Below are 27545 nucleotides of genomic sequence, written 5' to 3'. Positions count from 1 at the left end.
TGAATAAAAGAGGACTTCATGGCCGGACTCTAAGACACACTCCACTCTTAACCACAAGGAGCATCAAAAGTCAACTAGAATATGCCAGGAGGAATTTGGATAAGGCTACAGAGTTTTGGGAGACAGTTCTATGGACTGATGAAACCAAACTGGAACTGTTTGGACACATGGATCAACGGTATGTCTGGCGTGCGAAAGGCCAGGTTTATGACCAGAAGAATACCATCCCCACACTCAAGCATGGAGGTGGGTCATTGATGATGTGGGGCTGTTTTTCTGCAGCAGGAAATGGCAATCTTGATTGTGTACCTAGCATCATGGATTCTCAGAAATACCAGGCCATTTTAAAGAGGAACGTGATGCCATCTGTTGACAAATTAAACCTTGGCAATCATTGGACCTTCCAGCAAGACAATGATTCCAAGCACACCTTCAAGTCAACCAAAGCTTGGTTGAGAAAAAGATCCTGGAATGTCCTGGAGTGGCCTTCTCAGTCCCCAGATCTAAACCTGACTGAAAATCTTTGGTGGGATTTAAAGAAGGCAGTTGCAGCACGGAAGCCATCAAACATCACTGAACTAGAGGCTTTTGCATGTGAAGAATGGGCCAAGATTCCAATTGAGAGGTGTAAGAAGCTTGTTAGTACTTACCAAAAACGTTTGTTGGAAGTTATAAAAGCTAAAGAATGCTCCACAAAGTATTGAAGCAGGGGGTTGAATAATAGTGCACATGCACATGTGTACAAAGAGTTACATTTTTCATTTGAACTTCAAAGTTAAGTCAACTTCTGTTGTCAAAATAACTCCAATATGTATGAATAAATACTACTTGTTGCTTAATGTGGTTTTTTTTGTCATTTATTGTCATTGTCTTTCATCCACATCTCTATAATGTCTTTGGAGGTGAGGGGGTTGAATATTTCTGATTGCAACTGTATTTGTTCAATTAATTGGTTCAATGCAGACAGATTTCTTCATAACTTATAATTAGTAGGCTTGAAAGTTACTGGAGTGAGGCAGACAGTTCCCAGAACGCACCCTTCAAAATTAAAGAGCTCCTGGATCCTGTTCCGGCAGGATCCGGCTCAAATTAAGCCCTGGCTATAGAATACAAAAGTAATTTTATGAATCATAGCTTTTTCATTTTTTAAGACTCCTCATTGAAAAGTCACATTACACATACCAAACAACAAAAAGACTATAGATCCTTGTTCCTTTTGCATGTGATAAATTACATTCTGCACAGTTACCTCAGGATATGTCAACAGAAAATAATCATAGAACAATATATATCTATAGTCACCATGACAACAGTTATCATGATAAGTGTTAGTATTTCAAAGTGCAAAAAGAGCAGAGCTCCTAGGCATGTTAAACCTGATGTGATTCACTAAAATCTGTGCTCCTTATTTAAAAGGACTTCTAAGTTTAAGGATTTAGCTTTCTGCTAATTCAAAATGTTAAAAACGTTTGACTTTCTTCCTCTCTCTTTCATTTAGAGTGCAGGCACAGTAAGAAATGCACAAACATCTTCATCTTCAAGTAGAATCCATGTTGGGCTTTATTTTGGTCTGGAGGTCTGGCTGGCAGCTCTGAGGTGATCGGGAGGTTCTTCACAAACTCCTTTAGGCTCTTGCGGATATTGGAAGGTTGGGAAGCAGCGCAGTCCAGCAGCGCCGGACCCATGTGGGCATGAAGGGCTTGGCATAGGTGGACAGTGGCCCCTCTCACGCTTCCACCCCTGCCGTGGACCGTACCACTGTTGCTGGAGGTCCCCAGGAGCTACCAGAGCAGAGGAAGCACCTTCTGTTCAACCAGTTGTGGCTTGCAGGGGTAGAGTTCCCTAACCAGCTCTATAAAAAGAACATTTAAAAGGAACAAAGATAAATAAATCAACCCTGGACAGCACTGGGTTATTACAGAAGCATTTTTTTTACCTAGAAAGTGACAGTATTTGGTAAATGTGGTAACTCTCTGGAATGATTATTATTATCAATATTATAAATATTATTAATTAATATAGGAATTATAGTATTTCTGGTAAATCTTTTATCTTTTTTTATCTCTGCCATCTCTTAGCATATCAGTGGAATGACTTTCTGAAAGAATTGTTTTTTGATAAATGTATTTGAATTTGTAAAATATTTCTGTATACACAACCACAAAACATTAGATATTGTATATTGTTTACTTACCTGCAACTTTATCAACAAGATCCACTTTAGCTTTTCCACTGAGAAATTGAGCCTTTGTGCAAAACGGTTGAAGTAGTGTTATCTGAAAAAATATATATCAAGGACAGTGTTGGTCAAGTTCAGCAATATTTACAGTATGGTAATTCTTTTTAGAAACGTGTCCTGCTTTATCAAAACAACTAATTATTCACATAAAATGTTACACTTTAACTAAATATATATATGAACAGTATCTGATAGGAGCACAAAGCTCTGTTTGAAAATGGTCATTTGGAACGCATATGCATAATTATTTGAGTGAATAGGCAGAACAAAAGAGCCTAAGCACATCCACTGTAAACTCCATTATTTAACAATCTGCTGTCAGATAACGCAAGATCTCCTGTCAGTCTTACAGAAATATTTTTTTCTTTATATTGGACTGTGCCTTAATATGAAAGGAGATTTCCATTTGATCTGCACCACAAACATCGAGCCAAAGAGCAAGAACATTTTTTTACTGATTTGTGTGAACCTTTCCCCAACCTAGCAACCTTTCATCGAAAGATACAAAGGTAAAACAGAACACAATCATTTTTGTTGTTGTTTTTCTAAAGCCCAGTGGCATGTGTCCTTCAAGATGTTTTTAAAGAGAGAAAAGAACCCACCAAGGTTATTGATGAGAGCTTGAATGGCACCTCTTGTTGCCATGTAGATGGCGTTATTCTTGGAGTTGAGGTGATTGTCCACTATAGCTGGGACTAAGATGTAGACCACTTGGGCCAGGTTGTCTCTGAGCAGTGTGATTATCTTCTGTAAGGCCTCCAAGGCATAGAGGTTAACCTTGCAGTCGTGCTTTGAAAGCATCAAATACCTGTAGCAGAGGAAGAGAGGTATAGAGCAAGCCGCCCATGCATTCATCAGACACTCACCATATCAGTGCCACTAAGCCCTGGAGCTGATTTGATTTCAAGCCCTTTCATTTCAACCAACTGATTTTTCAAGTCATTCACTTGGATTCTTTGGTTTAATGCAATTTCAAGGATACACTTGGGTGAAATCTTCACATACATTGTAAAACAAGCTCACGCTAACAATGAACATGACTGCCCTCCACTGTAATAGTTAAAACTGATTGTTGTAATATTTTCTACTCTGGAGCATCTGAGCTTTTGACATTTCTTCAGATGTGCCAGCATTTAATGTTCTCCAACGTATGACCCCCCCATACAGATCACTTCTGAAAGCTGCTGAAAACATTAAAAATCAATTCAGTTCAAATGTGTTACCAGGAACATGTTGCCCATGACCATATATGGGTTGTCCTCGCAGTCGGCCACCAGCTGATCAATGCCCTTGATGGGCTCCCTGAAGTCTTTTGAACCCAGCAGGTCTTGAGCTGCTTGATGTACTCTGTCTTGTCTGTAATGCTGTGGATGTGTGCTCTGCTGCCATCTTTGCTGAAAACACACAAGAGAGAAAACACAAGGATTGGGTTATAGTGTCCAAACAGAAAATGAACAAGGCTGCAATCAAATTAAACCAACATCAACACCATCAAAAATTGCAAACATCAAAGCAGTTCCAATCAGGATGCACTTTTTTTTGTTGTTGTTTTGATTAACTGTTTAAATATTCACCTGCTGGCAAACTGAGGAGGAGGTGCGCATGACTCCACAGCTGGGATAGAGTGCCTGCCTCGAGCTGAAGGAGTATCTTGAGGCATCTCACCCAGACCCTAAAGCCACATCAACATCATGGAGTGATGATATTGAAGTCCACATGTTGTTTCATACTTTGATTCTATCCCAAAAGATAGCCGGTTCATTTTGAACTATGCTCTGTCCTTTAACTACTGGGTCTGGGACTACACTGTGCATGCCTTACTGTAAATACAATGTGTGGTGCCACGCACTGCCCTGTACTTTATTATTTGTTTACAATCAATGTCTACCATCACAGTATAGATGGTTTTTTTATTGCAGTCTGTTTCACCTAAACGTTTTGTGAATAAGTTTGTTTAGTGAGTTAACATGGGGCATAGTGGCTGAATGGGATAAAAAAAAAATCCTCATCATGTATCCAAACATGAATCGCCATCTTGGATTTCAGAGTGGATACACCTTGGATATTTTCGATTAATAAGTACTACATATAAGCATATACCACTTATAGCATTCAATTGTTATATAGTACACTATGCCTGACCCAGATTTTTCTGGTCCATAAGCAACAACTTGATAAGCTCATCCAATATTACACTGCACCTTGCATATTACTCAATATCAGTGGCCCAGACTATGTAATTTTGCACTGGTGGCTGTCCTCTAGTCTCATGCCCAGTTCCATGTACACTCCCTGTCTAACCTGACTTAGTTCTGAAGACCTTCCAAAAACCACGGATGTGCCAGGACATCTTCGAGCACAGGACGTTTTTCAGGGTCCTTTTGCAGACACCATGTTATCAGATGGCGGCAGTCTGTGTGTGTAGCAACGGGATTAGTTGAGAAAGAAAATCAGTTACCATCTGAAACTTCTGATCTGACTGTTCTAATGGCTTATTCAACGTTTTTAAATGACAGAACTGTACAGAAACATCAATCACTAACAAAAAAGACTGAACATAAATTATCATTTTGCAATTTAGACTTTCAAGTTATCTTGAAGATGCTTCTGCCTTTTCACCTCTGGATGGGTTTCCCTTGAAGCACAGGTGTGCCTCAACAATGTCTTCCTTCTTCTGAAAGGGCACATGTCCACAGATAATACTGTAGAGGAGCACACCCAGACTCCAGATGGTGGCTTGACGGCCCTCATACGCCCTGTCAACCAGCCATTCAGGTGGGCAGTATACCATGGTGCCTGAGACAACGAGAGAGAATCATCAGTAACAAAATAACAAGTTTATAATAGTCTCTAATTTGATCCCATTTTTTTACTTAAGGTGCACATTTCATTCCTATGGTGAATAACCTTCAAATCGCCTGTAGGGTTCGGTCTTAAGCAGATCGCCACAACCAAAGTCGATCAACTTGACGTCAAGGGTGTCCGTGTTGACCAGAAGGTTCTCTTCCTTGATGTCTCTATGCAGAACTCCTCGGTCACGGCAGTGAAGGACAGCCTGAACCACCTGACGCATGATCCGTCGTGCCAGTGGCTCAGGCAGTTGGCGTTGGTACAAGTCCAAGAAGCCAAACAGGTCCATGCAGGGGACGGGTCGCTCCAGAATCAAGATGAAGCAGTAGCGGTACTCATACCAATCTAGGAGCTTCACAATATGCTGACAACGAGGTGGCCTGCACACCATCTTCATTAAAGCCACCTCTAGGGGGAGACTGCGAGTTTTGCCGGGCTAAAATTAAGGAACACATGGTTAGTGTAGGTTTGAAGTTTTATAGTGGAATTATGGTTAGCAGGATAACACGAAAGGGATCTGGATTGGTACCAATCATTAGATGAAACATGAATCTAAAAAGTGAACTGTTTTCCATTCGTGTTGGGAGGAGTCACTGAATGGAAAATTAAAAGCTTTGCGTTTATAGTCCCTTTGCAGTTTTACCCATCTAAAAAGTTCCAGACATTGTTACAATATTACATAAGTAAAGATATTGGACTTACAACAGTGATGAACCGTTCTTCGTGATGCTTTGGCACATATTTAATGGCGATCTGGTCACATAAAAAACACAGTAAGTGAAGTTGTTTACACAAAACAGTCAGTACATTTAACATATCTAAGGGCTTGCAGATGGTAGCCACAGCTTCTCAGGTAACACATAAATCTGGAGTCTGATAAATACTCATCCACAGATTGTCAAGCTTATCACATTGTATAATCAGGATCTTTGTGTTCAAAAAGTGGTAAAAGGTCAAGGTACATTAGATTTGACCACTTGATTGCCATGTGAATAACAAAGGCTCTCTAGGGAAAACTCATCGCTCCTTTCAAAGTTCTAATCACAATCTAAAATAGAAATTAGGTCCCACAATCATTCTTGTATTGTGTGCTGATGCTCACCTGTTTTCCATCAGCCTTGCGGACTCCTGCATACACTGCGCCGTATCCTCCTGAGCCTAGGAGATCTCCCACAGTGTAGCGTGAAGTGAAGCTCACTACATGAAACAAAAACAAGTTACATCCTTGTAACTGCAAAACATTATTCAACATGGGGAACTAGATTTAAAACATTGTTGTGTAATGCAGTGTTAACAGCAAAACAATTTACGTGCAAGCTCAGTGATCACACATGAAGAGCTGAAGAGCAGGCAACACTCACCAGAACTGTTTGAAAGGGACGGATGTGCTGTGATCAGTCTGGTAGCTCGTCTGCTAGTCTGGGCTGGAACATTACTGTTCAGCTGCAGGTCTGATGGAAAGGAGGTTCACGGGTAAGCGGTAAGGTAAAGTTCTCAGGAAACAGGAGGGGAGCGTTTGCCGAGGTCAGCCGTTACCTTTCAGAGGTGCCGCGTCGTCTGGGCTCACGTCCCTCACCGTGTGCCTAAGGCTGCGCTTCACTAGCTGCGTGTTGTGACGCTCCACCTGTGCGGCTGGAGCTTCTTGCTGCTCCAGACGAGGCTGATGCATCTTATCTCTTGAAATCCTAGACACCTTTGTCCTCTCCTGGGAATACACACGTACAATCACCACAAAATATGGAGTGATGATATTGAAGTCCACATGTTGCTTCATACTTTGATTTTATCCCAAAGGTTTCAAGCCGGATTATTTTGAACTATGCTCTGTCCTTTAACTACTGGGTCTGGGACTACACTGTGCATGCCTTACTGTAAATACAATGTGTGGTGCCACGCACTGCACTGTACTTTAGTATTTGTTTACAATATATGTCTACCATCACAGTTTAGATGGTTTTTTAATTGCAGTTTGTATCACCTAAACGTTTTGTGAATAAGTTTGTTTAGTGAGTTAACATGGGGCATAGTGCTGAATGGGATAAAAAATCCTCATCATGTATCCAAACATGAAATGCTACCTTGGATTTCAGAGTGTGGACAGTGTCCCTGATGGTTGCCAGGTCTTTGGCAGGGATGTACTTTTCCACCATCTTATCAAAGTCGTGGTGGGAGGACAGGAACAGCAGCATACGCCGGCCCAAGCGCCTGAGACGAGGAACAGACCCCAAAACAGGAGAGAACCGTGAGTGAGAGACCCGTGACTCACAGCACACCAACCATTTATCTTACCAGGGTACAATTTTACAAGGACGTCTGTGTGTAGAATACACGATACTGCTTCTATTACTCTTCTATTACTCTATTACTCTACTCTATTTAGCAACATTTGCTGACTTCAGAGTATCAGACTAGGAGACTAAAAGAATCAGCAAAAGATTACTATCTGGGAAACTGAATAAGCTTTGTAGAATTCACGTTCTGATCCCAGTACTAACCTGGTTTCTTGGGAAGAGTCCTGTGCCAACTTGGAGACTGCAGGAATAATTCGCGCTGTGACGTTTTTCGCCCCAGACAATAATCGGCCAGCACCAATCTTCTCTACCAAAGTAGCCAAGTGCTGAGCAGTACACTTTCTTACTGCAGCATTCAGATGACTTTTGAAGAAAACATAAGGAAAAAAATTAGGGCATTTAAAAAAGAAGGTAATAACTATTAATCCATCCAATCAATGTATACAGTACAACTTTTAGCTTCTATAAAGAAACTTAATACCCTTATGTATGATCTAAGTGCACAATCAAATGATCATATTCTATTCGATGGCTTAGTTTGCACCAGTTAGTGTACATCTGTGTTTTTTAACAGAAAATGTTTGCATGTCCTGTGAGCTAGCTAACTAGTCTATTCTTTAAGCGGTGTGAAGGGCAGTTTGGATCAGCAGAGCGGAGATGGAATGCAATGAATTGAATATCTAAGAGGATAAATAACTAAAAATATTGATATAGGCCAGGGCAATATTTTGAAAGAACAATGGAGAAGTAAAAACAGCAGCAAAGAACAGCAGCCAAAATCAGTGCTGTGTTAGCTTCTTGTGACTGTTGTTGCTATCTGAAAGCCACAGTTTAAAGCTCACTGCAGGCTAACTGACCAGAGGCCTCCAGCGAGAAGGGCGTTCATGCTTCGAATGGGGGTGCAGTTCTGCACCATGCTGTCCAGAGCTGTGTCCACGTCCTGCCTGATGAAGGCATTGGACTCCGCTGCTTTGTGGAGGAGGACCTTAGCTGTAGCCGCCACTTCCTGGTCCATCCCTTTCTGCAGGCTGGAGTACAACTCCCTCAAGGACACCACCGCCATGCGGGACACGCGAGAGCGAAGGTTCCGCACCTGCAGGAAAGACGACGTTCCAGCTCGTTTTAGCCACATCCAACACTGCCACCACCATCTTAATAAGTATAATCCACCACTGCAATGTGTTATGTAGGCGGAAATACCTTAATCACTAATTACAGTTAGCTATACCATCTGAATTTCACTTAGATGAGGAATGTTTTTATAAAAAAGGAATTTCAAAGTACTATGCTAACTCTGACTTGACTTTGTCAGCAACATCACCTGTTATGTGTACATGCTGATGATGTCTGCCAATTTTAGAATTCAGACAGATACACAGTCAGCAAATCTAGTGGCTTACCTCTTGAATAAGAACAGTGCAGACACCATGAAGCCTGCTGGTAAGCACACCAGAGTGATGCTGAGCCAATCTACGGATGAACATCAACCCTTCAAATTTCTTCTCCCTGTATGAAGATATTGGACATAGACACACACTGTAACCATCTGCTACTGAAAGAAAAAAATGCTACAAGAAAAGGGACAAAGAGGAAAAAACTTCACTAAATACATGCATACTTACCATATATGCAGAACACCATAAATGACTTGCTGTTTAACCTGCCCTAACCAAATGCTTCAGAATTTTGCAGGTGTGACTTACCAGTCATCAGATCTAAGCAGTCTGAAGCTCTGAGCGAGAGCAAGATCTGGTTTGGAGAAGGGCCGTAAAGTCTGCTGCTCGTGGGGATCCTTCCTGGGAGATCCTGGTTTGAGTTCATCTAGAGAGGAATACCAGAACCCAAACAAACTGACTAGGACTTTTAGGGCTACCAGCTCAACTTTGGTTCAAATCAGCTTGAAGACTGACTGCAAAACATTATTCAACATGGAGAACTAGATTTAAAACATTGTTGTGTAATGCAGTGTTAACAGCAAAGCAATTTACGTGCAAGAGCAGTGATCACACATGAAGCGCTGAAGAGCAGGCAACACTCACCAGAACTGTTTGAAAGGGACGGATGTGCTGTGATCAGTCTGGTAGCTCGTCTGCTAGTCTGGGCTGGAACATTACTGTTCAGCTGCAGGTCTGATGGGAAGGAGGTTCACGGGTAAGCGGTAAGGTAAGGTTCTCAGGAAACAGGAGGGGAGCGTTTGCCGAGGTCAGCCGTTACCTTTCAGAGGTGCCGCGTCGTCTGGGCTCACGTCCCTCACCGTGTGCCTAAGGCTGCGCTTCATTCGCTGCGTGTTGTGACGCTCCACCTGTGCGGCTGGAGCTTCTTGCTGCTCCAGACGAGGCTGACGCGTCTTATCTCTTGAAATCCTAGACACCTTTGTCCTCTCCTGGGAATACACACGTACGAATCACCACAAAATATGGAGTGATGATATTGAAGTCCACATGTTGCTTCATACTTTGATTCTATCCCAAAAGTTTCAAGCCGGTTCATTTTGAACTATGCTCTGTCATTTAACTACTGGGTCTGAGACTACACTGTGCATGCCTTACTGTAAATACAATGTGTGGTGCCACACACTGCCCTGTACTTTAATATTTGTTTACAATCAATGTCTACCATCACAGTTTAGATGGTTTTTTTATTGCAGTCTGTTTCACCTAAAACTTTTGTGAATAAGTTTGTTTAGTGAGTTAACATGGGGCATAGTGCTGAATGGGATAAAAAAATCCTCATCATGTATCTAAACATGAATCGCCACCTTGGATTTCAGAGTGTGGACAGTGTTCCTGATGGTTGCCAGGTCTTTGGCAGGGATGTACTTTTCCACCATCTTATCAAAGTCGTGGTGGGAGGACAGGAACAGCAGCATACGCCGGCCCAAGCGCCTGAGACGAGGAACAGACCCCAAAACAGGAGAGAACCGTGAGTGAGGGACCCGTAACTCACAGCACACCGACCATTTATCTTACCAGCGCACAATTTTACAAGGACGTCTGTGTCTAGAAAACACGATAGTGCTTCTATTACTCTACAATTTAGCAGCATTTGCTGACTTCAGAGTATCAGACTAGGAGACTAAAAGAATGAGCAAAAGATTAATATCTGGGAAACTGAATAAGCTTTGTAGAATTCTCGTTCTGATCCCAGTACTAACCTGGTTTCTTGGGAAGAGTCCTGTGCCAACTTGGAGACTGCAGGAATAATTCGCTCTGCACCAATCTTCGCTACCAAAGTAGCCAAGTGCCGAGCAGTACACTTTCTTACTGCAGCATTCAGATGACTTTTGAGGAAAACAGAAGGAAAAAAATTAGGGCATTTAAAAAAGAAGGCAATAACTATTAATCCATCCAATCAATGTACACAGTACAACTTTTAGCTTCTATAAAGAAACGTAATACCCTTATGTATGATCCAAGTGCACAATCAAATGATCATATTCTATTCGATGGCTTAGATTGCACCAGTTAGGGTACATCTGTACTTTTTAAACAGAAAACGTTTGCATGTCCTCTGTGCGCTAGCTAACTAGCCTATTCTTTAAGTGGTGTGAAGGGCAGTTTGGATCAGCAGAGCGGAGATGGAATGCAATGAAAAGAATATCTAAGAGCATAAATAACTAAAAATATTGATATAGGCCAGGGCAATATTTTGAAAGAACAATGGAGAAGTAAAAACAGCAGCAAAGAACAGCAGCCAAAATCAGTGCTGAGTTAGTCTCTTGTGACTGTTGTTGCTATCTGAAAGCCACAGTTTAAAGCTCACTGCAGGCTAACTGACCAGAGTCCTCCAGCGAGAAGGGCGTTCATGCTCCGAATGGGGGTGCAGTTCTGCACCATGCTGTCCAGAGCTGTGTCCACGTCCTGCCTGATGAAGCCATTGGACTCCGCTGCTTTGTGGAGGAGGACCTTAGCTGTAGTCTCCACTTCCTGGTCCATCCCTTTCTGCAGGCTGGAGTACAACTCCCTCAAGGACACCACCGCCGTGCGGGACACGGCGGAGCGCAGGTGCAGCACCTGCAGGAAACACGACGTTCCACCTCGTTTTAGCCACATCCAACACTGCCACCACCATCTTAATAAGTATAATCCACCACTGCAATGTGTTATGTAGGCGGAAATACCTTAATCACTAATTACAGTTGGCTATGCCATCTGAATTTCAATTAGATGAGAAATGTTTTTATAAAAAAGGAATTTCAAAGTACTATGCTAACTCTGACTTGACTTTGTCAGCAACATCACCTGTAATGTGTACATGCTGATGGTGTCTGCTAATTTTAGAATTCAGACAGATACACAGTCAGCAAATCTAGTGGCTTACCTCTTGAATAAGAACAATGCAGACCTCATGAAGCCTGCTGCCAAGCACATCAGAGTGGTGCTGAGCCAATCTACGGATGAAAATCAACCCTTCAATTTTCTTCTCCCTGTATGAAGATATTGGACATAGACACACACTGTAACCATCGGCTACTGCAAGAAAAAAATGCTACAAGAAAAGGGACAAAGAGGAAAAAACTTCACTAAATACATGCATACATACCATATATGCAGAACACCATAAATGACTTGCTGTTTAACCTGCCCTAGCCATATGCTTCAGAATTTTGCAGGTGTGACTTACCAGTCATCAGAGCTAAGCAGACTGAAGCTCAGAGCGAGAGCGAGGTCTGGTTTGGAGAAGGGCCGTAAAGTCTGCTGCTCGTGGGGATCCTTCCTGGGAGTTCCTGGTGTGAATTCATCTAGAGAGGGATACCAGAACCCAAATAAACTGACTAGGACTTTTAGGGCTACCAGCTCAACTTTGGTTCAAATCAGCTTGAAGACTGACTGCAAAACATTATTCAACTAGATTTAAAACATTGTGTTGTGTAATGTAGTGTTAACAGCAAACCAATTCCAACCTCTGCCAATAACTCCTTCAGACATGTCATCAGCAGGGGACGCCCTGGTGCTTTGCACTTGAGATCCTGAAAAGCACAATACATATTAACACGTACTCTATCAAAAATCTCAAATATAACTTCTGGTTTCATAGTGGTTTCTTCATGGTGCAGAAAAACAATGTTCATGGGTGCAGGCATAGCAATGTACAAGAGGATCAGCAGGGGCTTTTTTTGTTATTGTTGTTGGTGCAGCAAATGGTTTGGATGCAATTTCCAGGAGAGCAAAAGAGTGAGCTCACCTTTGGCAGGCCTGAAGGCACGGAGAGGCTCTCGGCCAGCAGGTTTGGGGAGTGGAGGCAACTTTGTGAAGGTGGGTGGAGAAGGCCTCATCAGTCCCGACCTGGTCACTCTCGTGCATGAAGTGAGCACAGGCAGTTTGCAACACCTGCTGGAGCCAACTTCACCTGCATGGGCGAATAAGGACATTAGCAGAAATTAACTCACCATAACATTTCTCAGTGCCTTAGTACTACGTTGCATATGTTTCTTTATCTGAAAGTGCCACTGAAATATGATTCAAGCAAGATGGACCGTGAACGGCAACTTCTCATATGCATCTTGCTACAATTCATGTAATGGCAGCACAATGAAGTAGTACTGAATATCTGAAAGCAGGGCATCCGTGAGCCCAGAAGCAGGAAGACATTTATCAGAGCTTCAGTAAATGTGTGACCCAGTTTTAGTTTAGCTTAGTCATGATTCTTTTAGTTTGTTGCATCATGAAATCTTACATTTCAATACAATTTGATACAATTTAACACAATTCAGAATTATTTTAATTCTGATACTGGTAGATACATTAGCCTAGTTCTGCTAATGGCTAGCACATCTCGCCTCTGCTAGACACTTCCATTACTGAGTGAAACCATGTCAGATGAAGATCATCAAATTTGAATCTAAGTATTTTGTACATTTGACAAGTGGTGACTATAAATGATCTAAGTATATGCACATTTTTTGGTTAAAATTTAATTCATGTAGTATGTATGACACCACAAAATTGGGTCTGCTCATCAATTTACCACTGACGTGGGAACAAGTGCAAGACAAGCTTAGTGCAAGACCAACTTAACTTAAGCGGGCACCCAAATAACCGGCCATGCCTCACTGTGTGTGCCTAGCACGTTCTTAGCAACGTAGCCATGCACTCACCAGTACTGTCCCTCCACGGGCCCGGGTCTCTGCGCCGAGGGCTTGTGTCTCGCTGCACTCCCGGAAGAGTGACCAGAGGGTATGAGGGCAGTAGGAAAGACCCGGGGGGGTTCCCAGGCAGCAAGCGGCTGGATTTGGGCAAACCTGCATGGAAAAGGGCATCCATGATCATGAGTTTAGCTCCGTTCACTTGACACCTGAGTGAAGTTTCTGACTAAATGATCTCCTTGTTCCCAAATATCGTATTTACCAATATTTTAACACAAAAACAAATGATGCAACATTATAAATTCTACATTTTGTACAGGTATTTCAATGACATATAAAGTAAAGCCAACATCAATAAGTCACCTCTACCAGCATCACTGGGGTTAACTGCTTTGAAGATGTCTGGGAGCAAGGGTTGACGATGTCCTCCGCTCCGGTGAAGTCTCCCCACTCTCTCTCTCTTCCACCCTGGAGAGTGGAGCTGGGGAGGCTCCACTGAACCTGGACATGAAACAGACAGAACTGTAGAGGACACGTTCAATCTTCAGACCAGCATATGAAATTAAGACCTGCAGATCATACTGCATTTTAAATAATAATAGATTATGATAATCGATATTTTGGCATGGCTCAAATGTATATCAAGAGTAGCATTAACTGGATAAAAGAAATGTGCTAATGAATAGGAGCAATTCGAATAACATTTAAGAAAACTTAAATTCATAATCAAATCTGCAGATGGCAGTGAGGAGCAAAAGTGGCTATGGGAGAGCTGTGGAGAGCTCTGGATCAGAACAGCGCAGGCCTGGGGAGTGGGGTGCTGGCACAATCAACTGACTGCAATAAAACATTCAAGTCTAGTCTTGCTTGTAAGCTCACATTGTCCTTGCCAACAGAAGTAGGTACAAAGCACAAACTCCTTATATCACACAGACTGCTGCTGCATACCACTGCTTAACGCTGGCCAGGTGATACCCAATACTTAAAGAAGCCATGTTATATAGATTACAAAGATTAATAGATATATGGCAGCATATCTATTAACTTTGGCAGCAGTCCAGATGAGGTATCAGAGGCCAGCAAAGCAGCATGACAATGTTTTGTTTAGATTGTTTGAGGGTGTACTAAAATAGTGATAAATGACATCTGTAATCCATATACATGTATTATCAGTATTATACTATGCTGGTATAACAATGATTCAAAGCATTATCACCTTAGACTAAACACAACCACCTAGCAGATAACAAGTGTCACAGTACACCCAGACTGTATGTGGGTCGTCAAGGTGCCCACTCTAAAGTGGTCTACTCTACACCAAACATATCACAGCTAAAGTAAAGAATGGAACATGAAATACATTCAGTTTTTTCTCGATGGAATCGGCATGTGCCTGTTTACAGCCTTGATATTCACCATGTGGGATCAGGGAGGAATTGGGTAAATACTGAAATGATCATATGACTCCTATCTTATCCATGATCAGTGGAACTGATGGTGTTACAACTCTCCCCATGTTACAACCATACCCGGTCTCCCCTATAGGGCTTTCAAAGCAGTTTTTGCTTTTTTTAATACTTTTTTTTTTTTTTTACTTTTTTTGTTGTTGTTGCTGCAACAAATGATTTGGATGCCATTTCCAGGAGAGCAAAAGAGTGAGCTCACCTTTGGCAGGCCTGAAGGCACGGAGAGGCTCTCGGCCAGCAGGTTTGGGCAGTGGAGGCAACTTTGTGAAGGTGGGTGGAGAAGGCCTCATCAGTCCCGACCTGGTCACTCTCGTGCGTGAAGTGAGCACAGGCAGTTTGGAACACCTGCTGGAGCCAACTTCACCTGCATGGGCGAATAAGGACATTAGCAGAAATTAACTCACCATAACATTTCTCAGTGCCTTAGTACTACGTTGCATATGTTTCTTTATCTGAAAGTGCCACTGAAATATGATTCAAGCAAGATGGACCGAGAACGGCAACTTCTCATATGCATCTTGCTACAATTCATATAATGGCAGCACAATGAAGTAGTACTGAATAACTGAAAGCAGGGCATCCGTGAGCCCAGAAGCAGGAAGACATTTATCAGAGCTTCAGTAAATGTGTGACCCAGTTTTAGTTTAGCTTAGTTATGATTCTTTTAGTTTATTGCATCGTGAAATCTTACATTTCAATACAACTTGATTCAATTTAATTATTTCGGCACAATTCAGAATTATTTTAATTCTGATACTGGTAGATACTGAAGAGCCAAACTACAGTACCTCCTAGCTCTGCTCATGTCTAGCACATCTCGCCTCTGCTAGACACTGCTAGACAGTCCAGATGAGGTATCAGAAGCCAGCAAAGCAGCATGACAATGTTTTGTTTAGATTGATTGGGGGTGTACTAAAATAGTGATAAATGACATCTGTAATCCATATACATGTATTATCAGTATTATACTATGCTGGTATAACAATGATTCGAAGCATTGTCACCTTAGACTAAACACAACCGCCTAGCAGATAACGAGTGTCACAGTACACCCAGACTGTATGTGGGTCGTCAAGGTGCCCACTCTAAAGTGCTCTACTCTACACCAAACATATCACAGCTAAAGTAAAGATTGGAACATGAAATACATTAAATTCATTTGTCTTCCTCTGGTCCATTCGTTTGTCTTCCCCTGTTTCTAATAAATACTGTCCCCATGTTTAATAATACAAATATGCAGTCATGGTCCGGTGGTAGGGAACTGGTCTTGTGAGGGTCGTGGGTTCGATTCCCAGGCCTGAGGCCATGAGTGAGGTGCCTTTGAGCAAGGCACCTAACCACAACTGCTCCCCGGGCAAATGTAATAAAGGTTTTTTTCTACTTTATCATGCATGGTTATTTGGATTGTTGAATACGCATGTAATCTTCAGTGTTACACAGTACCAGTGTGGAGTGGTCTTTCTACAGGCATCTTAACATGGCCGACATCTGAGGGTCCCGCCGTACTTCCGTGAGGGAAGGGTGCTGGTCCACAGGGATCTTGGGGGTTGTAGGGCACACCTGAAAATACCAGAGCAGGTAAAGTGAAACCCAGCATGCCTCCCGGTGAGGCTCAAATGCCTTTAAGTGTTTCCCAATGAACAAGTGATTATAACAAGGGCTATGTGATGCCATGTGATGTCATTAGAATGTGGGGAGAAGGCTTAAGAATTTGTGATGTCATGTTAGAAATCTGTCTCTTTTTAAAAATGTTTATTTTTATTTGCTTTTTCCATGACCACATGGACAATGTTAACATGGTGGGATTTATGAAAATTGTGCTGAGTCAAAGAAATTAAAGAAATAACCCATGCTCCATTAATTATATTATCCTGTATACATGAAATAAAGAGCTTGACAGTCATCAGTAGAATAAATATACATGTTATTTTTCTGAACCTTAGAAACCTACTATATAAATGTGTATATTTAACTTTTAATTATTATGAAAAAGCCTATAGAAATCCATACTCTTAAGAATTAATATACTGTCTTACATAGAAGTATAAAAAGAAGAAAATTTATTTTTCTCACCATGAGTGGTAAAACCTGGTGTGTCTATGAAGGTCTTCTGTTCCTGTCCAGGCCTTGGCTGGTCAGTTCTCCTTGGGTAAAAACTCATTCTCCACCTGAAAAATAGAAAGAATAGAAAGAGAGAAAGATCTAGAAAAAATAGAAAGATTAGTTAAATTTGTATGGTTTGGTTTTCTCAGAGCAAAATGTCGTGCGCCTTGTTCTGAGCTTTTCAGCATCAAAACTGAATCCAAACATTCCACCTTCCCAACCAAACATTCTACATTCTAAACCAAACATTCCAAAGTTGAGTAGCACGTGATATCACAGTTTACTATTTTTCTAACCAAAACACCAAATCAGCCAGACTGCTACAATAACCTGATGCAGCCTGGCTTGTACCCAAAGGGTTCATACCAGAGCCCGTATATATGTTATATATACATCAAAGAAATGAATAGAAACTAGCTAGCAGTGGTGCTAACGACAGCTAGCGTCGCCACAGCGGGCGGAAATTATCATACAGTTAAGCCCGCCCACTAAGAGGGAAGATATAATTGGTCAATTTTGCTGTCATTTGAAACTGGTATTGCGCTGATTGGTCTAGGTGCACGCACCACTTCCTCGTTGGTGTCAGGATGGTACCGTATTTCCGGTTGGTATGCGGAATGGCCGAGTGTAATGGCCGAGTGTAAATTCACAAGGTGCCTCTGGGAGTTCCCGAAGTTTACCGTCAACGATGTGCGTCGTATTGTCAGAGCATCAAGTACAACGACACAGAGTAAACTTGAAAAGGGTTTCAAGTTCTACGTTTCATCCTACCTCTGCAATTTTGAAGGTAAGTGGCTGACGCTAGTTAGCTAGCTAGCCTGAGGTGGCAGTCTAATGAAGTGATGTTGTTTTTAGTAACGAACCAACCTGTCCTAGTACTAGAAATGCCTTTTAAAACATGTTTGTATTTCTGATGGAAGTATCAGGCAAAAGTAAGGCTGACGAGATAACAGTGAGGGCTCACTGCTACAGATCTATGAAGAAAACAGATACGCCACACCAGCTGAGAGTAGGACTGGTTAAAATGACACGAGTTCTGTTCAGTGTCACGTTCAAAGTTCTGTTGAACAAGTTCAAAAGTTAGTTCAACACAAGTTCAATCTTTTATCCTTGCTCCTACTTCACGTAAGCTGTGATAACCATAGGCATTGGTTTTCAAAGCTTACAATGGTAGCCAAATGCAGAGTAGCTGAGTGGGAATCATTAGCAGTCTATTTTGCCTATAGTAAACAAATGGGAGTTTATTTTACAGTTCGAGCTATTGTTATCTACGTCTATGACTCAAAAGCAGAATATAGTCCACCTCAGCTATTCTTCAAACTGCATTTTCTAAAATCTGTCAATCTGTCTTTCAAATCCTTCATCTTCTTTATTTACATATGGCTTCAACACTTACACCTATTAACATATTCTGATAACACTCTTCAAGAAGCAGTTGAAGTAAAACCTGCACTGTTCTGTTGTAGGTGGTGGAAACAACAAAATAATATAAATATAAGTAGGCCTGTTTCACTCCTATGTGTAAGCATTTCATCTGGAGTGAAAATGAAGTTTAAATCTAAAATATATTTAGTTTATAGTTGCTCAGTGAACTAGTAGATTGAACCATGCACAACACTGTAGAATAGAAAGACAGTATAGCCAAGTGTTTTAAGAGTGATGCAAAACAGCACAAACGTTACATGAGACAATAGACAAGTGACATTCACCACTAACAACATGATGGGACAGATATTGCGCCTATTGACATTGTTGAAGTCTTTTTTTCAAGATATTAAATTTAGCCTCTTGTGTATTTCAGATGACATTACGTGATTCAATGCCAGTTGTGCTCATTAACAGCAACTGCTCTTGTGTTGCTGGTTGCGGAATCTGCAACCACTTGGTTGCATTGCTTTTCCAGACTGCTCATTATTCTGAATCTGGCATGTCTGTCGTCCCTCCTGTCCTTTCATGCACACAGACAGAAGTGGCATAAACCACGAACAATGGTTTGTCTTATTTAATGTTAGTTAATGTATCACAGTCACTTTACTAACACCATCTTTTAAATTAATAGGGAGTGAAGCCTGGACCCGTGGATGCCATGGTTGTCCTAAAGCCAAAACCAGGTGCTACTACAGCCAGTGGAGTTAGGTATGTAGTACCAAATTTAATAGGCAGATTACAGTGTGTGCTAAAAAAATAAATGCTTTTGATAATCTGATAAGACCCTGTTCTCTTCAAAATTTAATTTAGCCTCGTTGTACTTCAGATGACATGTGATATAATAATAATAATAATTATAATTTTTATTTATATAGCGCTTTCCACAATGCTCAAAGATGCTTTACAAAATACATTAAAACAGAAGGCATAAAGATAATGTAAGGAACAGGCAGCAAGTGTACCCTATCCCGAAAATACACTCAATATATAAAATACACAAAAAGAAAAAAAAATAAAATACATATATAGGGCAAATATGTATATCTACGTATGCACACATGCATAAACATATACATACACATACCTACACACACACACAATGTGATATGTGATTCACAATCAGTTGTGCTGGTGAACAGATTACAATGTGTAAAAATAAATGTTATTCACTCTTCTTTTATTTCAGAAGTACACTTTTCAAGGGCTACTGCGGTGACCTCCCACACCCGGCCACCCTCAATCCTGGACCAGTCTACGCTGGAATGAAAGCAGATTCTCTTCCACTCATCTACACAATGAACATCTCGCCTGACAAGCCACTTGTGGACTCCATCTTTGGGAAGGTACAAGTTGGCAGTGTACTGTCCTATCAACAACCACCACCTCCATCTGACAGTGTTGTCATACATGAGGATGCACCCCCATTCCCGAGTCTGCCACTAGAATATTACCATCTAAGCCCACCTGAATATTCATTTGTGCCAACACACCAAGAACAGCTACACCTAAGCTCACTTTCTGTGACCTTGTCACAGTCACACCTTATTGAGGAGGCAACAAGATCCCAAAGTGCTACACCTGAGTGGCATTCACTTAGGAGAGAAAGATTGACTGCCTCACATTTCAGAGAAGTGAGCCACGTTAGAGGTCCAGGTGCTGCAGAAAGCCTGGCAGAAAGGATAATCCGAGGGACACGACAAACAGCACACGTGAAGAGGGGACTTGAAATAGAAACAGGGGCCTTAAAGGACTATGCAGTTCTGAAAAACTTGAACTTGACCAAGTGTGGGCTAGTGATTCATCCAGATGCATCTTGGCTGGGTGCATCACCTGATGGACTTGTATATGACCCACTTGAGCGTCCATCATTTGGGCTTGTTGAAATTAAGTGCCCAAATGCACAAAGCTATGTAGACTGCAAATTCCTCAAAGTGGCACAAGGCCTACACAAATTGAAGGAGAGCCATTGTTATTATTGGCAAATTCAGGGCCAATTATTGATTACTGGTATGCAGTGGTGTGATTTAGTTATCTGTGCCCATGATATCTTTGTGCAGCGAATTTACAGAGATAGCAGTGTATTAGAAGAGGTGAAAAGGAGGTGTGATATGTTTTTCTTTAACACTTACATGCCAAAATACCTCTCTATGCCCAAGCAATAGAAAATCATAATGAAGACATAAACTCATGAACAATTAAAACAATTTCAATTTATTCTGTCAATTGTATTACTATTGTATTGATTTCATTTTTTACAAATACAGTAACAGTTAAGAAATACATAATGTTGTATTGTGTTGTGTCAATTTTACATATAAAAGTGAAAGCATTTTATACAATTAATCATATTGCACTGTACCTTAACATTGCAGCCAATATTTACAGACTAGCATGACCTAAAGCAGGGGTTGGCAACGTTTTTGACTCAGAGCCACAAAAGCAAAATAATTGGAAATTTATTTCAGTGGCGATGACATGTCACTCAAGCGAACCGAATCCAGACATTTGTGAAATTCCACCCGAACATTTTTTTAAGTCTCAAAAATAATATACGTTAATTAAATACTCATGAATTCTATTCAAAAGCTGAGCCGCATCAGAGGGATCAAAGAGCTGCATGCGGCTCCGGAGCCGCGGGTTGCCGACCCCTGACCTTAAAGGGATCATTTTAAGGTTAGAGAAATAAATAAATAAATAAATCACCGTAATTCACATTACATCATCTGTCTAATTCTGGATTGAGATTAGCCATTGTTTGCCCAGGCTTTTACCAAGGGGCCATTTTGATAATTCACCAAAAGACAGGCAACAGTAAAAATTTGGTTTATGCTCCCTGTGATTGAAAGGGGGAGCACTGTGCTGAATATTTTATGTTCTTTGGCTCTGCGAATCACACGCTCAACATGGACTCTCAGTCTTGCAATGGACTGTGACGTTCTGATTTCTGACCTAGACAGTTGAGCTCTCTTTGACAGAAACGTGGGTATGTGGACTTTGCATGGAACGCAGTCTTCAACAAGGAAACCCTTGTCCACCGTGATGGCCATAGATGGGTCAAGGAGGGCCACAATGCCAGACTGCTTTAAGATCTCTTTATCACTGATAGCACCTTGATAAAGAGAAGACACAAAGGTCAATGCGCCATGAGGGGCTATCTCAATCAACCCTTTGAATGTACAGTGTGATTTATAAGTGTAAAACACTTCACTCTGGAGGAGAAGGGAATTTGGAGTTTGACATCTCAGTTCTGTGCAATCTAAAATTATTTGAGTGTCAGCGTAGTCCTGAAACACATCTCAGAGGTGAGTTTTCACAGTGTCCACATCTAACCAAATAGAAACAGCTCCCAATACAGTATAAAGGAAGTTGGCCCAGGTGTTAATAATACGACTAACAGTTGACCAATGTATTCTAAATCTGTGGGCCAAATCCTTTTGCATCAGTCCCAATGACAGGTAGTTCATAAGAGAAAAAACTCATCAATTGGTTGAAGAACCTGGGGAAAAATACATTATCCTATTGTCATATTACATTATGACTATCAAAACTTCTTTTGATGTAAAGATTAATTTGAAAATGATGACATAACATGCTTTGTATGGACAACACGAAAACATTTACCGTTGCACTGGCAGAGTGAGGGACCTGATCGGTCTTCTCAACAGTCCGTGCTCTTGTAACCCGTATGATGTTGTGGGTGGCTGGCTCTATTTGCTTCCAAAAGCCCATCAGGTGGGCATGGCTTGCAAATCTGTGGAATATAAAAGTTATATATAAAGTTATATAATGGCTAATTCATTCACAATGTATTTCAGACACCAGGGAAGGCCCATCCGTATACTGTGTCCTGCCATATTTTTTATTTCCCTGGTAAAGAATCATATGTCGTCATCAGAGGCAATAAACCGCTCCAAACAGAACTTGCTGCTGACAGTTAAGTCTTCGATTTGTTTTCGGAGCCTTGATATCTCCTTGCGTAGCTCTTGATTTTCATTGAGGGAGAGATCAAGCGCAGCAGGCTCATTACTGACGCAGTAGTCATGTTCATGACACGGTAAGGGGTCATCATCATCATGGTCAGTCTGCATCTCTGTTAGATCAGTGTTGGGTGGACGCTCTGTTCTTTCCCATACTCCAGGTCGTGGAGTTGGAATAGTATAGTTATTCCATTGAAATAGCACAGGAAAAGCTCCAGGTCGCAGTCATCGTCGTCCAGCAGGAGTGGTTCGAGCAGATCAGCAGTGATAAAATGTCGCGAACACACTCGGGAAGTACTCGTGATGATAAAATGATCTCTCCTGATCTTAACCACCCATTGTTTCTGCAGTTCTGGGTCCTTTGGAAAGGTGTGGAAGCTCAGGTAGGAATTACACCTTGTCGATGCTGTGCAGAATGGCACACAGCAGTGGTGGTTGGACCTGCTGTCTGTACGTTGTTGAAACAATACTTTTTTTTGTTTACCTGTCATGTTTAGGACACGTAAACGGACAGGAGATGAAGGAAACTTCCAAGTAAATAACGGTAAATATGCTCGTTACAAGACTGGTGAGGTGAATAGCTAGCACAGTGTACGCTTTCAATGGCTACCGGATGTCAACAACCATCCTAACCTTTTAGCAGAAATTACGTCACTTAACAGCGTGCACATAGGCCATTATAACTGCCTGGCCCTCTGTAAACGAACAGCGGGCATCACAGTCCTGATAGGGGGAGACACAGGCTCACAGGCTTCCACTTAACCCCTCACCTTCCAACACAGATTGAATAGACACAGGTGAATAATGTATTTGCTTATATTTTTGTAATTGTTTAGATGTCGTATGTCAAACTGTAAGTAGATTAAATAAAATTGGATAAATTATATATATTTATGTTTTAAGAATATTTTATGGCCCTCTGAGAGTATATGTATATATATACATACGGTCTCTGGTCTCAACACAGCTCACTGTCAAATACTCCCCACTAGTGGGACAGTGATGTAGTACAAGTGACAAACTATTTTAAAAAAAACCATACATTGCATAAAATTATACACATAATCACCATTAATAGGTTAAAAGCAGGAATGCTTAGATGTATAATAATTTATAGCTATAGTAAATTATATATGCTGTTTCAGTGTGCCTAAAAATACACCATTCAAGTGTGTGGATTATAGTTCGACTGTAAATTAAACATAGAAGTTATTTTTGTTGTATAGTCAAAGTCAAATTTATTTATATAGCTTTCACAACATATGTCACAAAGCAGCTTTACAATCGTATGGGTCCAGATCCCTAATGAGCAAGCCAAGGCGACAGTGGCAAGGAAAAACTCCTTATGGTGGTGGGGATTAGGAAGAAACCTTGGGAGGACCAAGACTCAAAAGGGAACCCATCCTCCATTGGGCGGCCCGTTAGTACAAGTCCGTGGTGCGCAGGATGGTTCTACAGATAATAGAACCATCCTCAGGTAGGAGCATCAGCACGTCCTCTTGCATATAGTGTCATTAGCGTGCACACACACACAGGATGTGGTAAATCTCTCTTATTATTTGAGTGTTTGGAGTTGATTTAAATGCTTTAGCTAATATTACTGTCATTTAATTACCCTCGCATAAGACCCAAAACAAACACAAAAAGCAAGAACAAATGTTCAATATAACCCACAAGCACTTAGTGTTGTGCTGAAGTCCTCCCTGAGGCCGGTCTACAAAACCACACCCACTCAAAGGGGGCGTCAGCGCTGGCTGGTCTGGCTGGGACTGGAAGGCTCAGGTGGTAGTGGGTTGTGACCTGCTCTCGGGCAGGTAGAGGACCATCTCTAGAGACACCAGCACATTGAATTCAAAGGCGATCAGCTCCAAAAGAATTCTTCAGTCTAACCTTATTGAACCTTGGAACACTATAACGCCGCCCCGATGGGAGAAGTACATATTCACTCTTCAAAACATGATTAGTACCAAAAATTATGTTTTTAGCCAGCCGCATTGTGTTGGTATGATAAGTGGTCTCATATAATCTTTCTAGAGGCTGACCCACAATTTTTGAATATATCTTAATCAAATATTTCAATCCTGACTTTACAGATAAGGACAAGCAATTATACCACACAGCATTGCAATACTGCAGAACACTCAAAATAACAGCAGTATAGAACAACAGGAGTATCTGCCGAGTAGCTCCAAAAGATCGGAGGCGACGGAGAAAATAAAGTCTCTGTCTGGTTTTTTTACAGATGTAGTTGATGTGGTGTTTCCATGATAAGCTAGCATCAATCATCACACCAAGATATTTATAGGACTCTTATAGGAAATTTGTAAGACTATAGCCGGAGGCAGAGCTTTTTCATTTAAAGCCCCCCAATTATGGAATAGCCTTCCAGCTCCAATCCGAGATTCTGACACAGTTCCAATCTTTAAATCTAGACTTAAGACTCACCTGTTTAATCAAGCCTTCAGCTAATATTCTCATTGTAAGGTGTAGGGGCTTGGGGGCCCCCCAGACGTTGAGATTTCTGGTGATCTGAGATGTTGATGCTGTCATCCAGCTGTGTCATGGCATCACTCTATTTGTGACAATGACTTGACTGGAAAGCAATGTCTCAGTGAGCCCTCATGCCTGTGGTCAACTCTGAACTCCTCCCTTTAGTTATGCTGCTATAGATTAGCCTGCCGGAGCCACATGCTCATCACTGGCACGTGAGCTATGTACATTTAAATCAATGGTGGTTTAAATTCAGGTCCACTCAGTCTGTATCTTCTATCTTCTTGCATGCCTCCACCCAAGACGATTGGATACAGGCACCTGCAGGCACCTGGGGGATGGTCTGGCTTGCCGGTGAATGTGCTGATGCCGGGGTTGGATGAGCCGTTGCCACGAGGGGTCGTGCTGATGCTGGCCCGCCTGAGGCCCACCGCCTGCACCGAGGGAACAGGAGCCTGGACTGTTGCTGTAGAACTTTGAAACCACTCTGCGACCACGAACTTGTGTTAACGGGCCGCCCAATGGAGGATGGGTTCCCTTTTGAGTCTTGGTCCTCCCGAGGTTTCTTCCTAATCCCCACCATCATAGGGAGTTTTTCCTCGCCACTGTCGCCTTTGGCTTGCTCATTAGGGATCTGGACCCATACGATTGTAAAGCTGCTTTGTGACAACGTTTGTTGTGAAAAGCGCTATATAAATAAATTTGACTTGACTTGACTTGACTCCACCTGTTCGATTACCTCATTATTGATAATAGTGGAGGTAACAGATATTGGTTTCTGGCTGAATACTATTCCCTTTGTTTTCTTTGTGTTTATTTCCAGAGTATTATATTTGCTCCATGTCACTACTTTGTTAACACCTTGTTGGTGTAGATCATGGTTGTCCGAGTCATGTAATAATGTAAACAAAACAGTCATCTGAGTATTTTAGCACATACTGATTATTTGAAGACGAGCGACAGTCATCTGTGTATAGAGTAAAAAGAACAGCAGAACTCACACAGCCCTGAGGTGCACCAACATTAGTTGAAATAGCCAAAGAAAGTGTCTTATTCACTTTGACTAGCTGGACTCTGTTTGTAAGGAACGAGGCATACCAGTGGATCAAATAAGGGTTCACACCCAGATGGGACATTTTGGAAAGTAAAATACTGGGATGTATTGTATTGAAGGCTGATGAATAATCTAGAAAGAGTGCTCTTGCATAGTTACGAGGTTTATCTAAATGCTTAGTGATTATATGAACCAATGTGGCAACAGCATCTTCTGTGCCACAACCTATTTTATATGCAAACTGAAATGAATCCAATTTATCATTAATACAAATAATTTGTAGATGTCTGAGCATGAGTCTCTCTAGAGCCTCATAATTACTGAAGTCAAAGCTATAGGTCTAAAGTCTTTATGTTCCCTTCATAATTACTGAAGTCAAAGCTATAGGTCTAAAATCTTTATGTTCCCTTCATAATTACTGAAGTCAAAGCTATAGGTCTAAAATCTTTATGTTCCCTTCATAATTACTGAAGTCAAAGCTATAGGTCTAAAATCTTTATGTTCCCTTCATAATTACTGAAGTCAAAGCTATAGGTCTAAAGTCTTTATGTTCCCTTCATAATTACTGAAGTCAAAGCTATAGGTCTAAAATCTTTATGTTCTTTTGGATGTTGCGTTTTAGGCAGTGGTTTTATATATGATGTTTTCCATGCTGTTGGAACTGTGCAAGTATCAACTGAAAGTTGAAACACTGGTTGCCAAGCTGGTGTCAGCTCTGTCGCGAAGGTTTTTAAAATAAAAGGGCTACACTTATCAGGCCCTTCAGCTTTTCTGGTATTAGTGGCTTTAAAAACTTTCCTAACTTCATCACCACCAGTTATAATTCTGTCTGATGGCAGAGGTTGAATATTTCTAAGAATTCGATTACATTTTGCAAGACTGTCAGGTAATTCAAATCTTGTAAAGTAATTATTTAAGTCAGGCATGTCAAACTCAGTTTGGCTGTGGGGCCGGATCCAGACCTTCTGTTCTCAGGTGGGCCGGATCAGTAACTACAAATCAACTCCAAATATTTAGCTTTATTTTTCAGTACTATGCTTTATCATTCAGCCTACATTTTTAGCCTACCCTACATATTATAATCATGGATGAAAAGGGATCTTTTCTAAGCACAACACATTAAAACAATGAAAAAAAAAAGATTTTCATGTTTGACGGTGAATGTGTTAACAACTGGTTTATTTTAACAGTTGAGTGAATGCAGTTTTATACCTGAAGCAACTCACCACATTAACAAACTCAAGTGGGAGCTATGAAAAAAATATTTTCGCCTTAATTGTCATACTGCTTTGAAATAAATTAAAAAAGGAATACAAATAAAAGTTATAGCAGTGCATGGGTAATAAGATTAGACTACATCAGATCAAACTACTAGGCTGGGCCTACTGAAGCTGAGAACATACTGCACAATATTAATGATCTTTAATATGAAACCAGATGAATCTTATTTTTAATGATCTGTATTCATGAGTGCAAACAAATTTCGTGTCATCACACTTTTTTTCTCTCTCTCACTGCATTCCTGCAGTCTACTTGCTGCTGCTGGCTCCTGTAACTTGGCA

The 27545-nt window shown here is 41.2% G+C and overlaps 3 protein-coding genes across 5 annotated transcripts in view; 2 read left to right on the top strand and 1 right to left on the bottom strand.

The window, feature by feature from the left end:
- LOC143484402 (uncharacterized) overlaps nucleotides 1–27545 on the top strand; it is a 161693-nt gene that overhangs the window by 94442 nt on the left and 39706 nt on the right. The gene's annotated exons all lie outside the window — the stretch shown is intronic.
- LOC143484361 (uncharacterized) lies at nucleotides 877–15257 on the bottom strand. 2 transcript variants are annotated; one of them, XM_076983061.1, is made up of 29 exons: nucleotides 15131–15257; nucleotides 13829–13966; nucleotides 13478–13621; nucleotides 12565–12729; nucleotides 12284–12349; nucleotides 12004–12121; nucleotides 11701–11806; nucleotides 11158–11393; nucleotides 10535–10660; nucleotides 10139–10265; nucleotides 9595–9763; nucleotides 9420–9509; nucleotides 9084–9201; nucleotides 8781–8886; nucleotides 8238–8473; nucleotides 7585–7743; nucleotides 7168–7294; nucleotides 6626–6794; nucleotides 6451–6540; nucleotides 6192–6286; nucleotides 5792–5842; nucleotides 5147–5525; nucleotides 4859–5035; nucleotides 4541–4652; nucleotides 3814–3911; nucleotides 3463–3633; nucleotides 2842–3047; nucleotides 2195–2276; nucleotides 877–1852 (listed from the first exon to the last, which is right to left on the bottom strand). In XM_076983061.1, exons 1-24 carry the CDS (start codon nucleotides 15219–15221, stop codon nucleotides 4546–4548), a joined length of 3390 nt encoding a protein of 1129 aa, XP_076839176.1. In that variant the 5' UTR covers nucleotides 15222–15257; the 3' UTR covers nucleotides 877–1852; nucleotides 2195–2276; nucleotides 2842–3047; nucleotides 3463–3633; nucleotides 3814–3911; nucleotides 4541–4545. The 2 variants fall into 2 exon arrangements, with proteins under 2 accessions (XP_076839176.1, XP_076839182.1); XM_076983067.1 differs by having other exon boundaries at nucleotides 3463–3628.
- On the top strand, nucleotides 18872–20624 carry LOC143508739 (uncharacterized). Its single transcript, XM_076997381.1, has 3 exons — nucleotides 18872–19025; nucleotides 19094–19170; nucleotides 19649–20624. Exons 1-3 carry the CDS (start codon nucleotides 19023–19025, stop codon nucleotides 20622–20624), a joined length of 1056 nt encoding a protein of 351 aa, XP_076853496.1. The 5' UTR covers nucleotides 18872–19022.

Source organism: Brachyhypopomus gauderio, chromosome 2 (genome assembly GCF_052324685.1).
Source record: "Brachyhypopomus gauderio isolate BG-103 chromosome 2, BGAUD_0.2, whole genome shotgun sequence".
Classification (NCBI taxonomy): Eukaryota; Metazoa; Chordata; class Actinopteri; order Gymnotiformes; family Hypopomidae; genus Brachyhypopomus; species Brachyhypopomus gauderio.
Note: the sequence above shows the minus strand (reverse complement) of the source record. Positions and strands in the feature narration are given on the sequence as shown.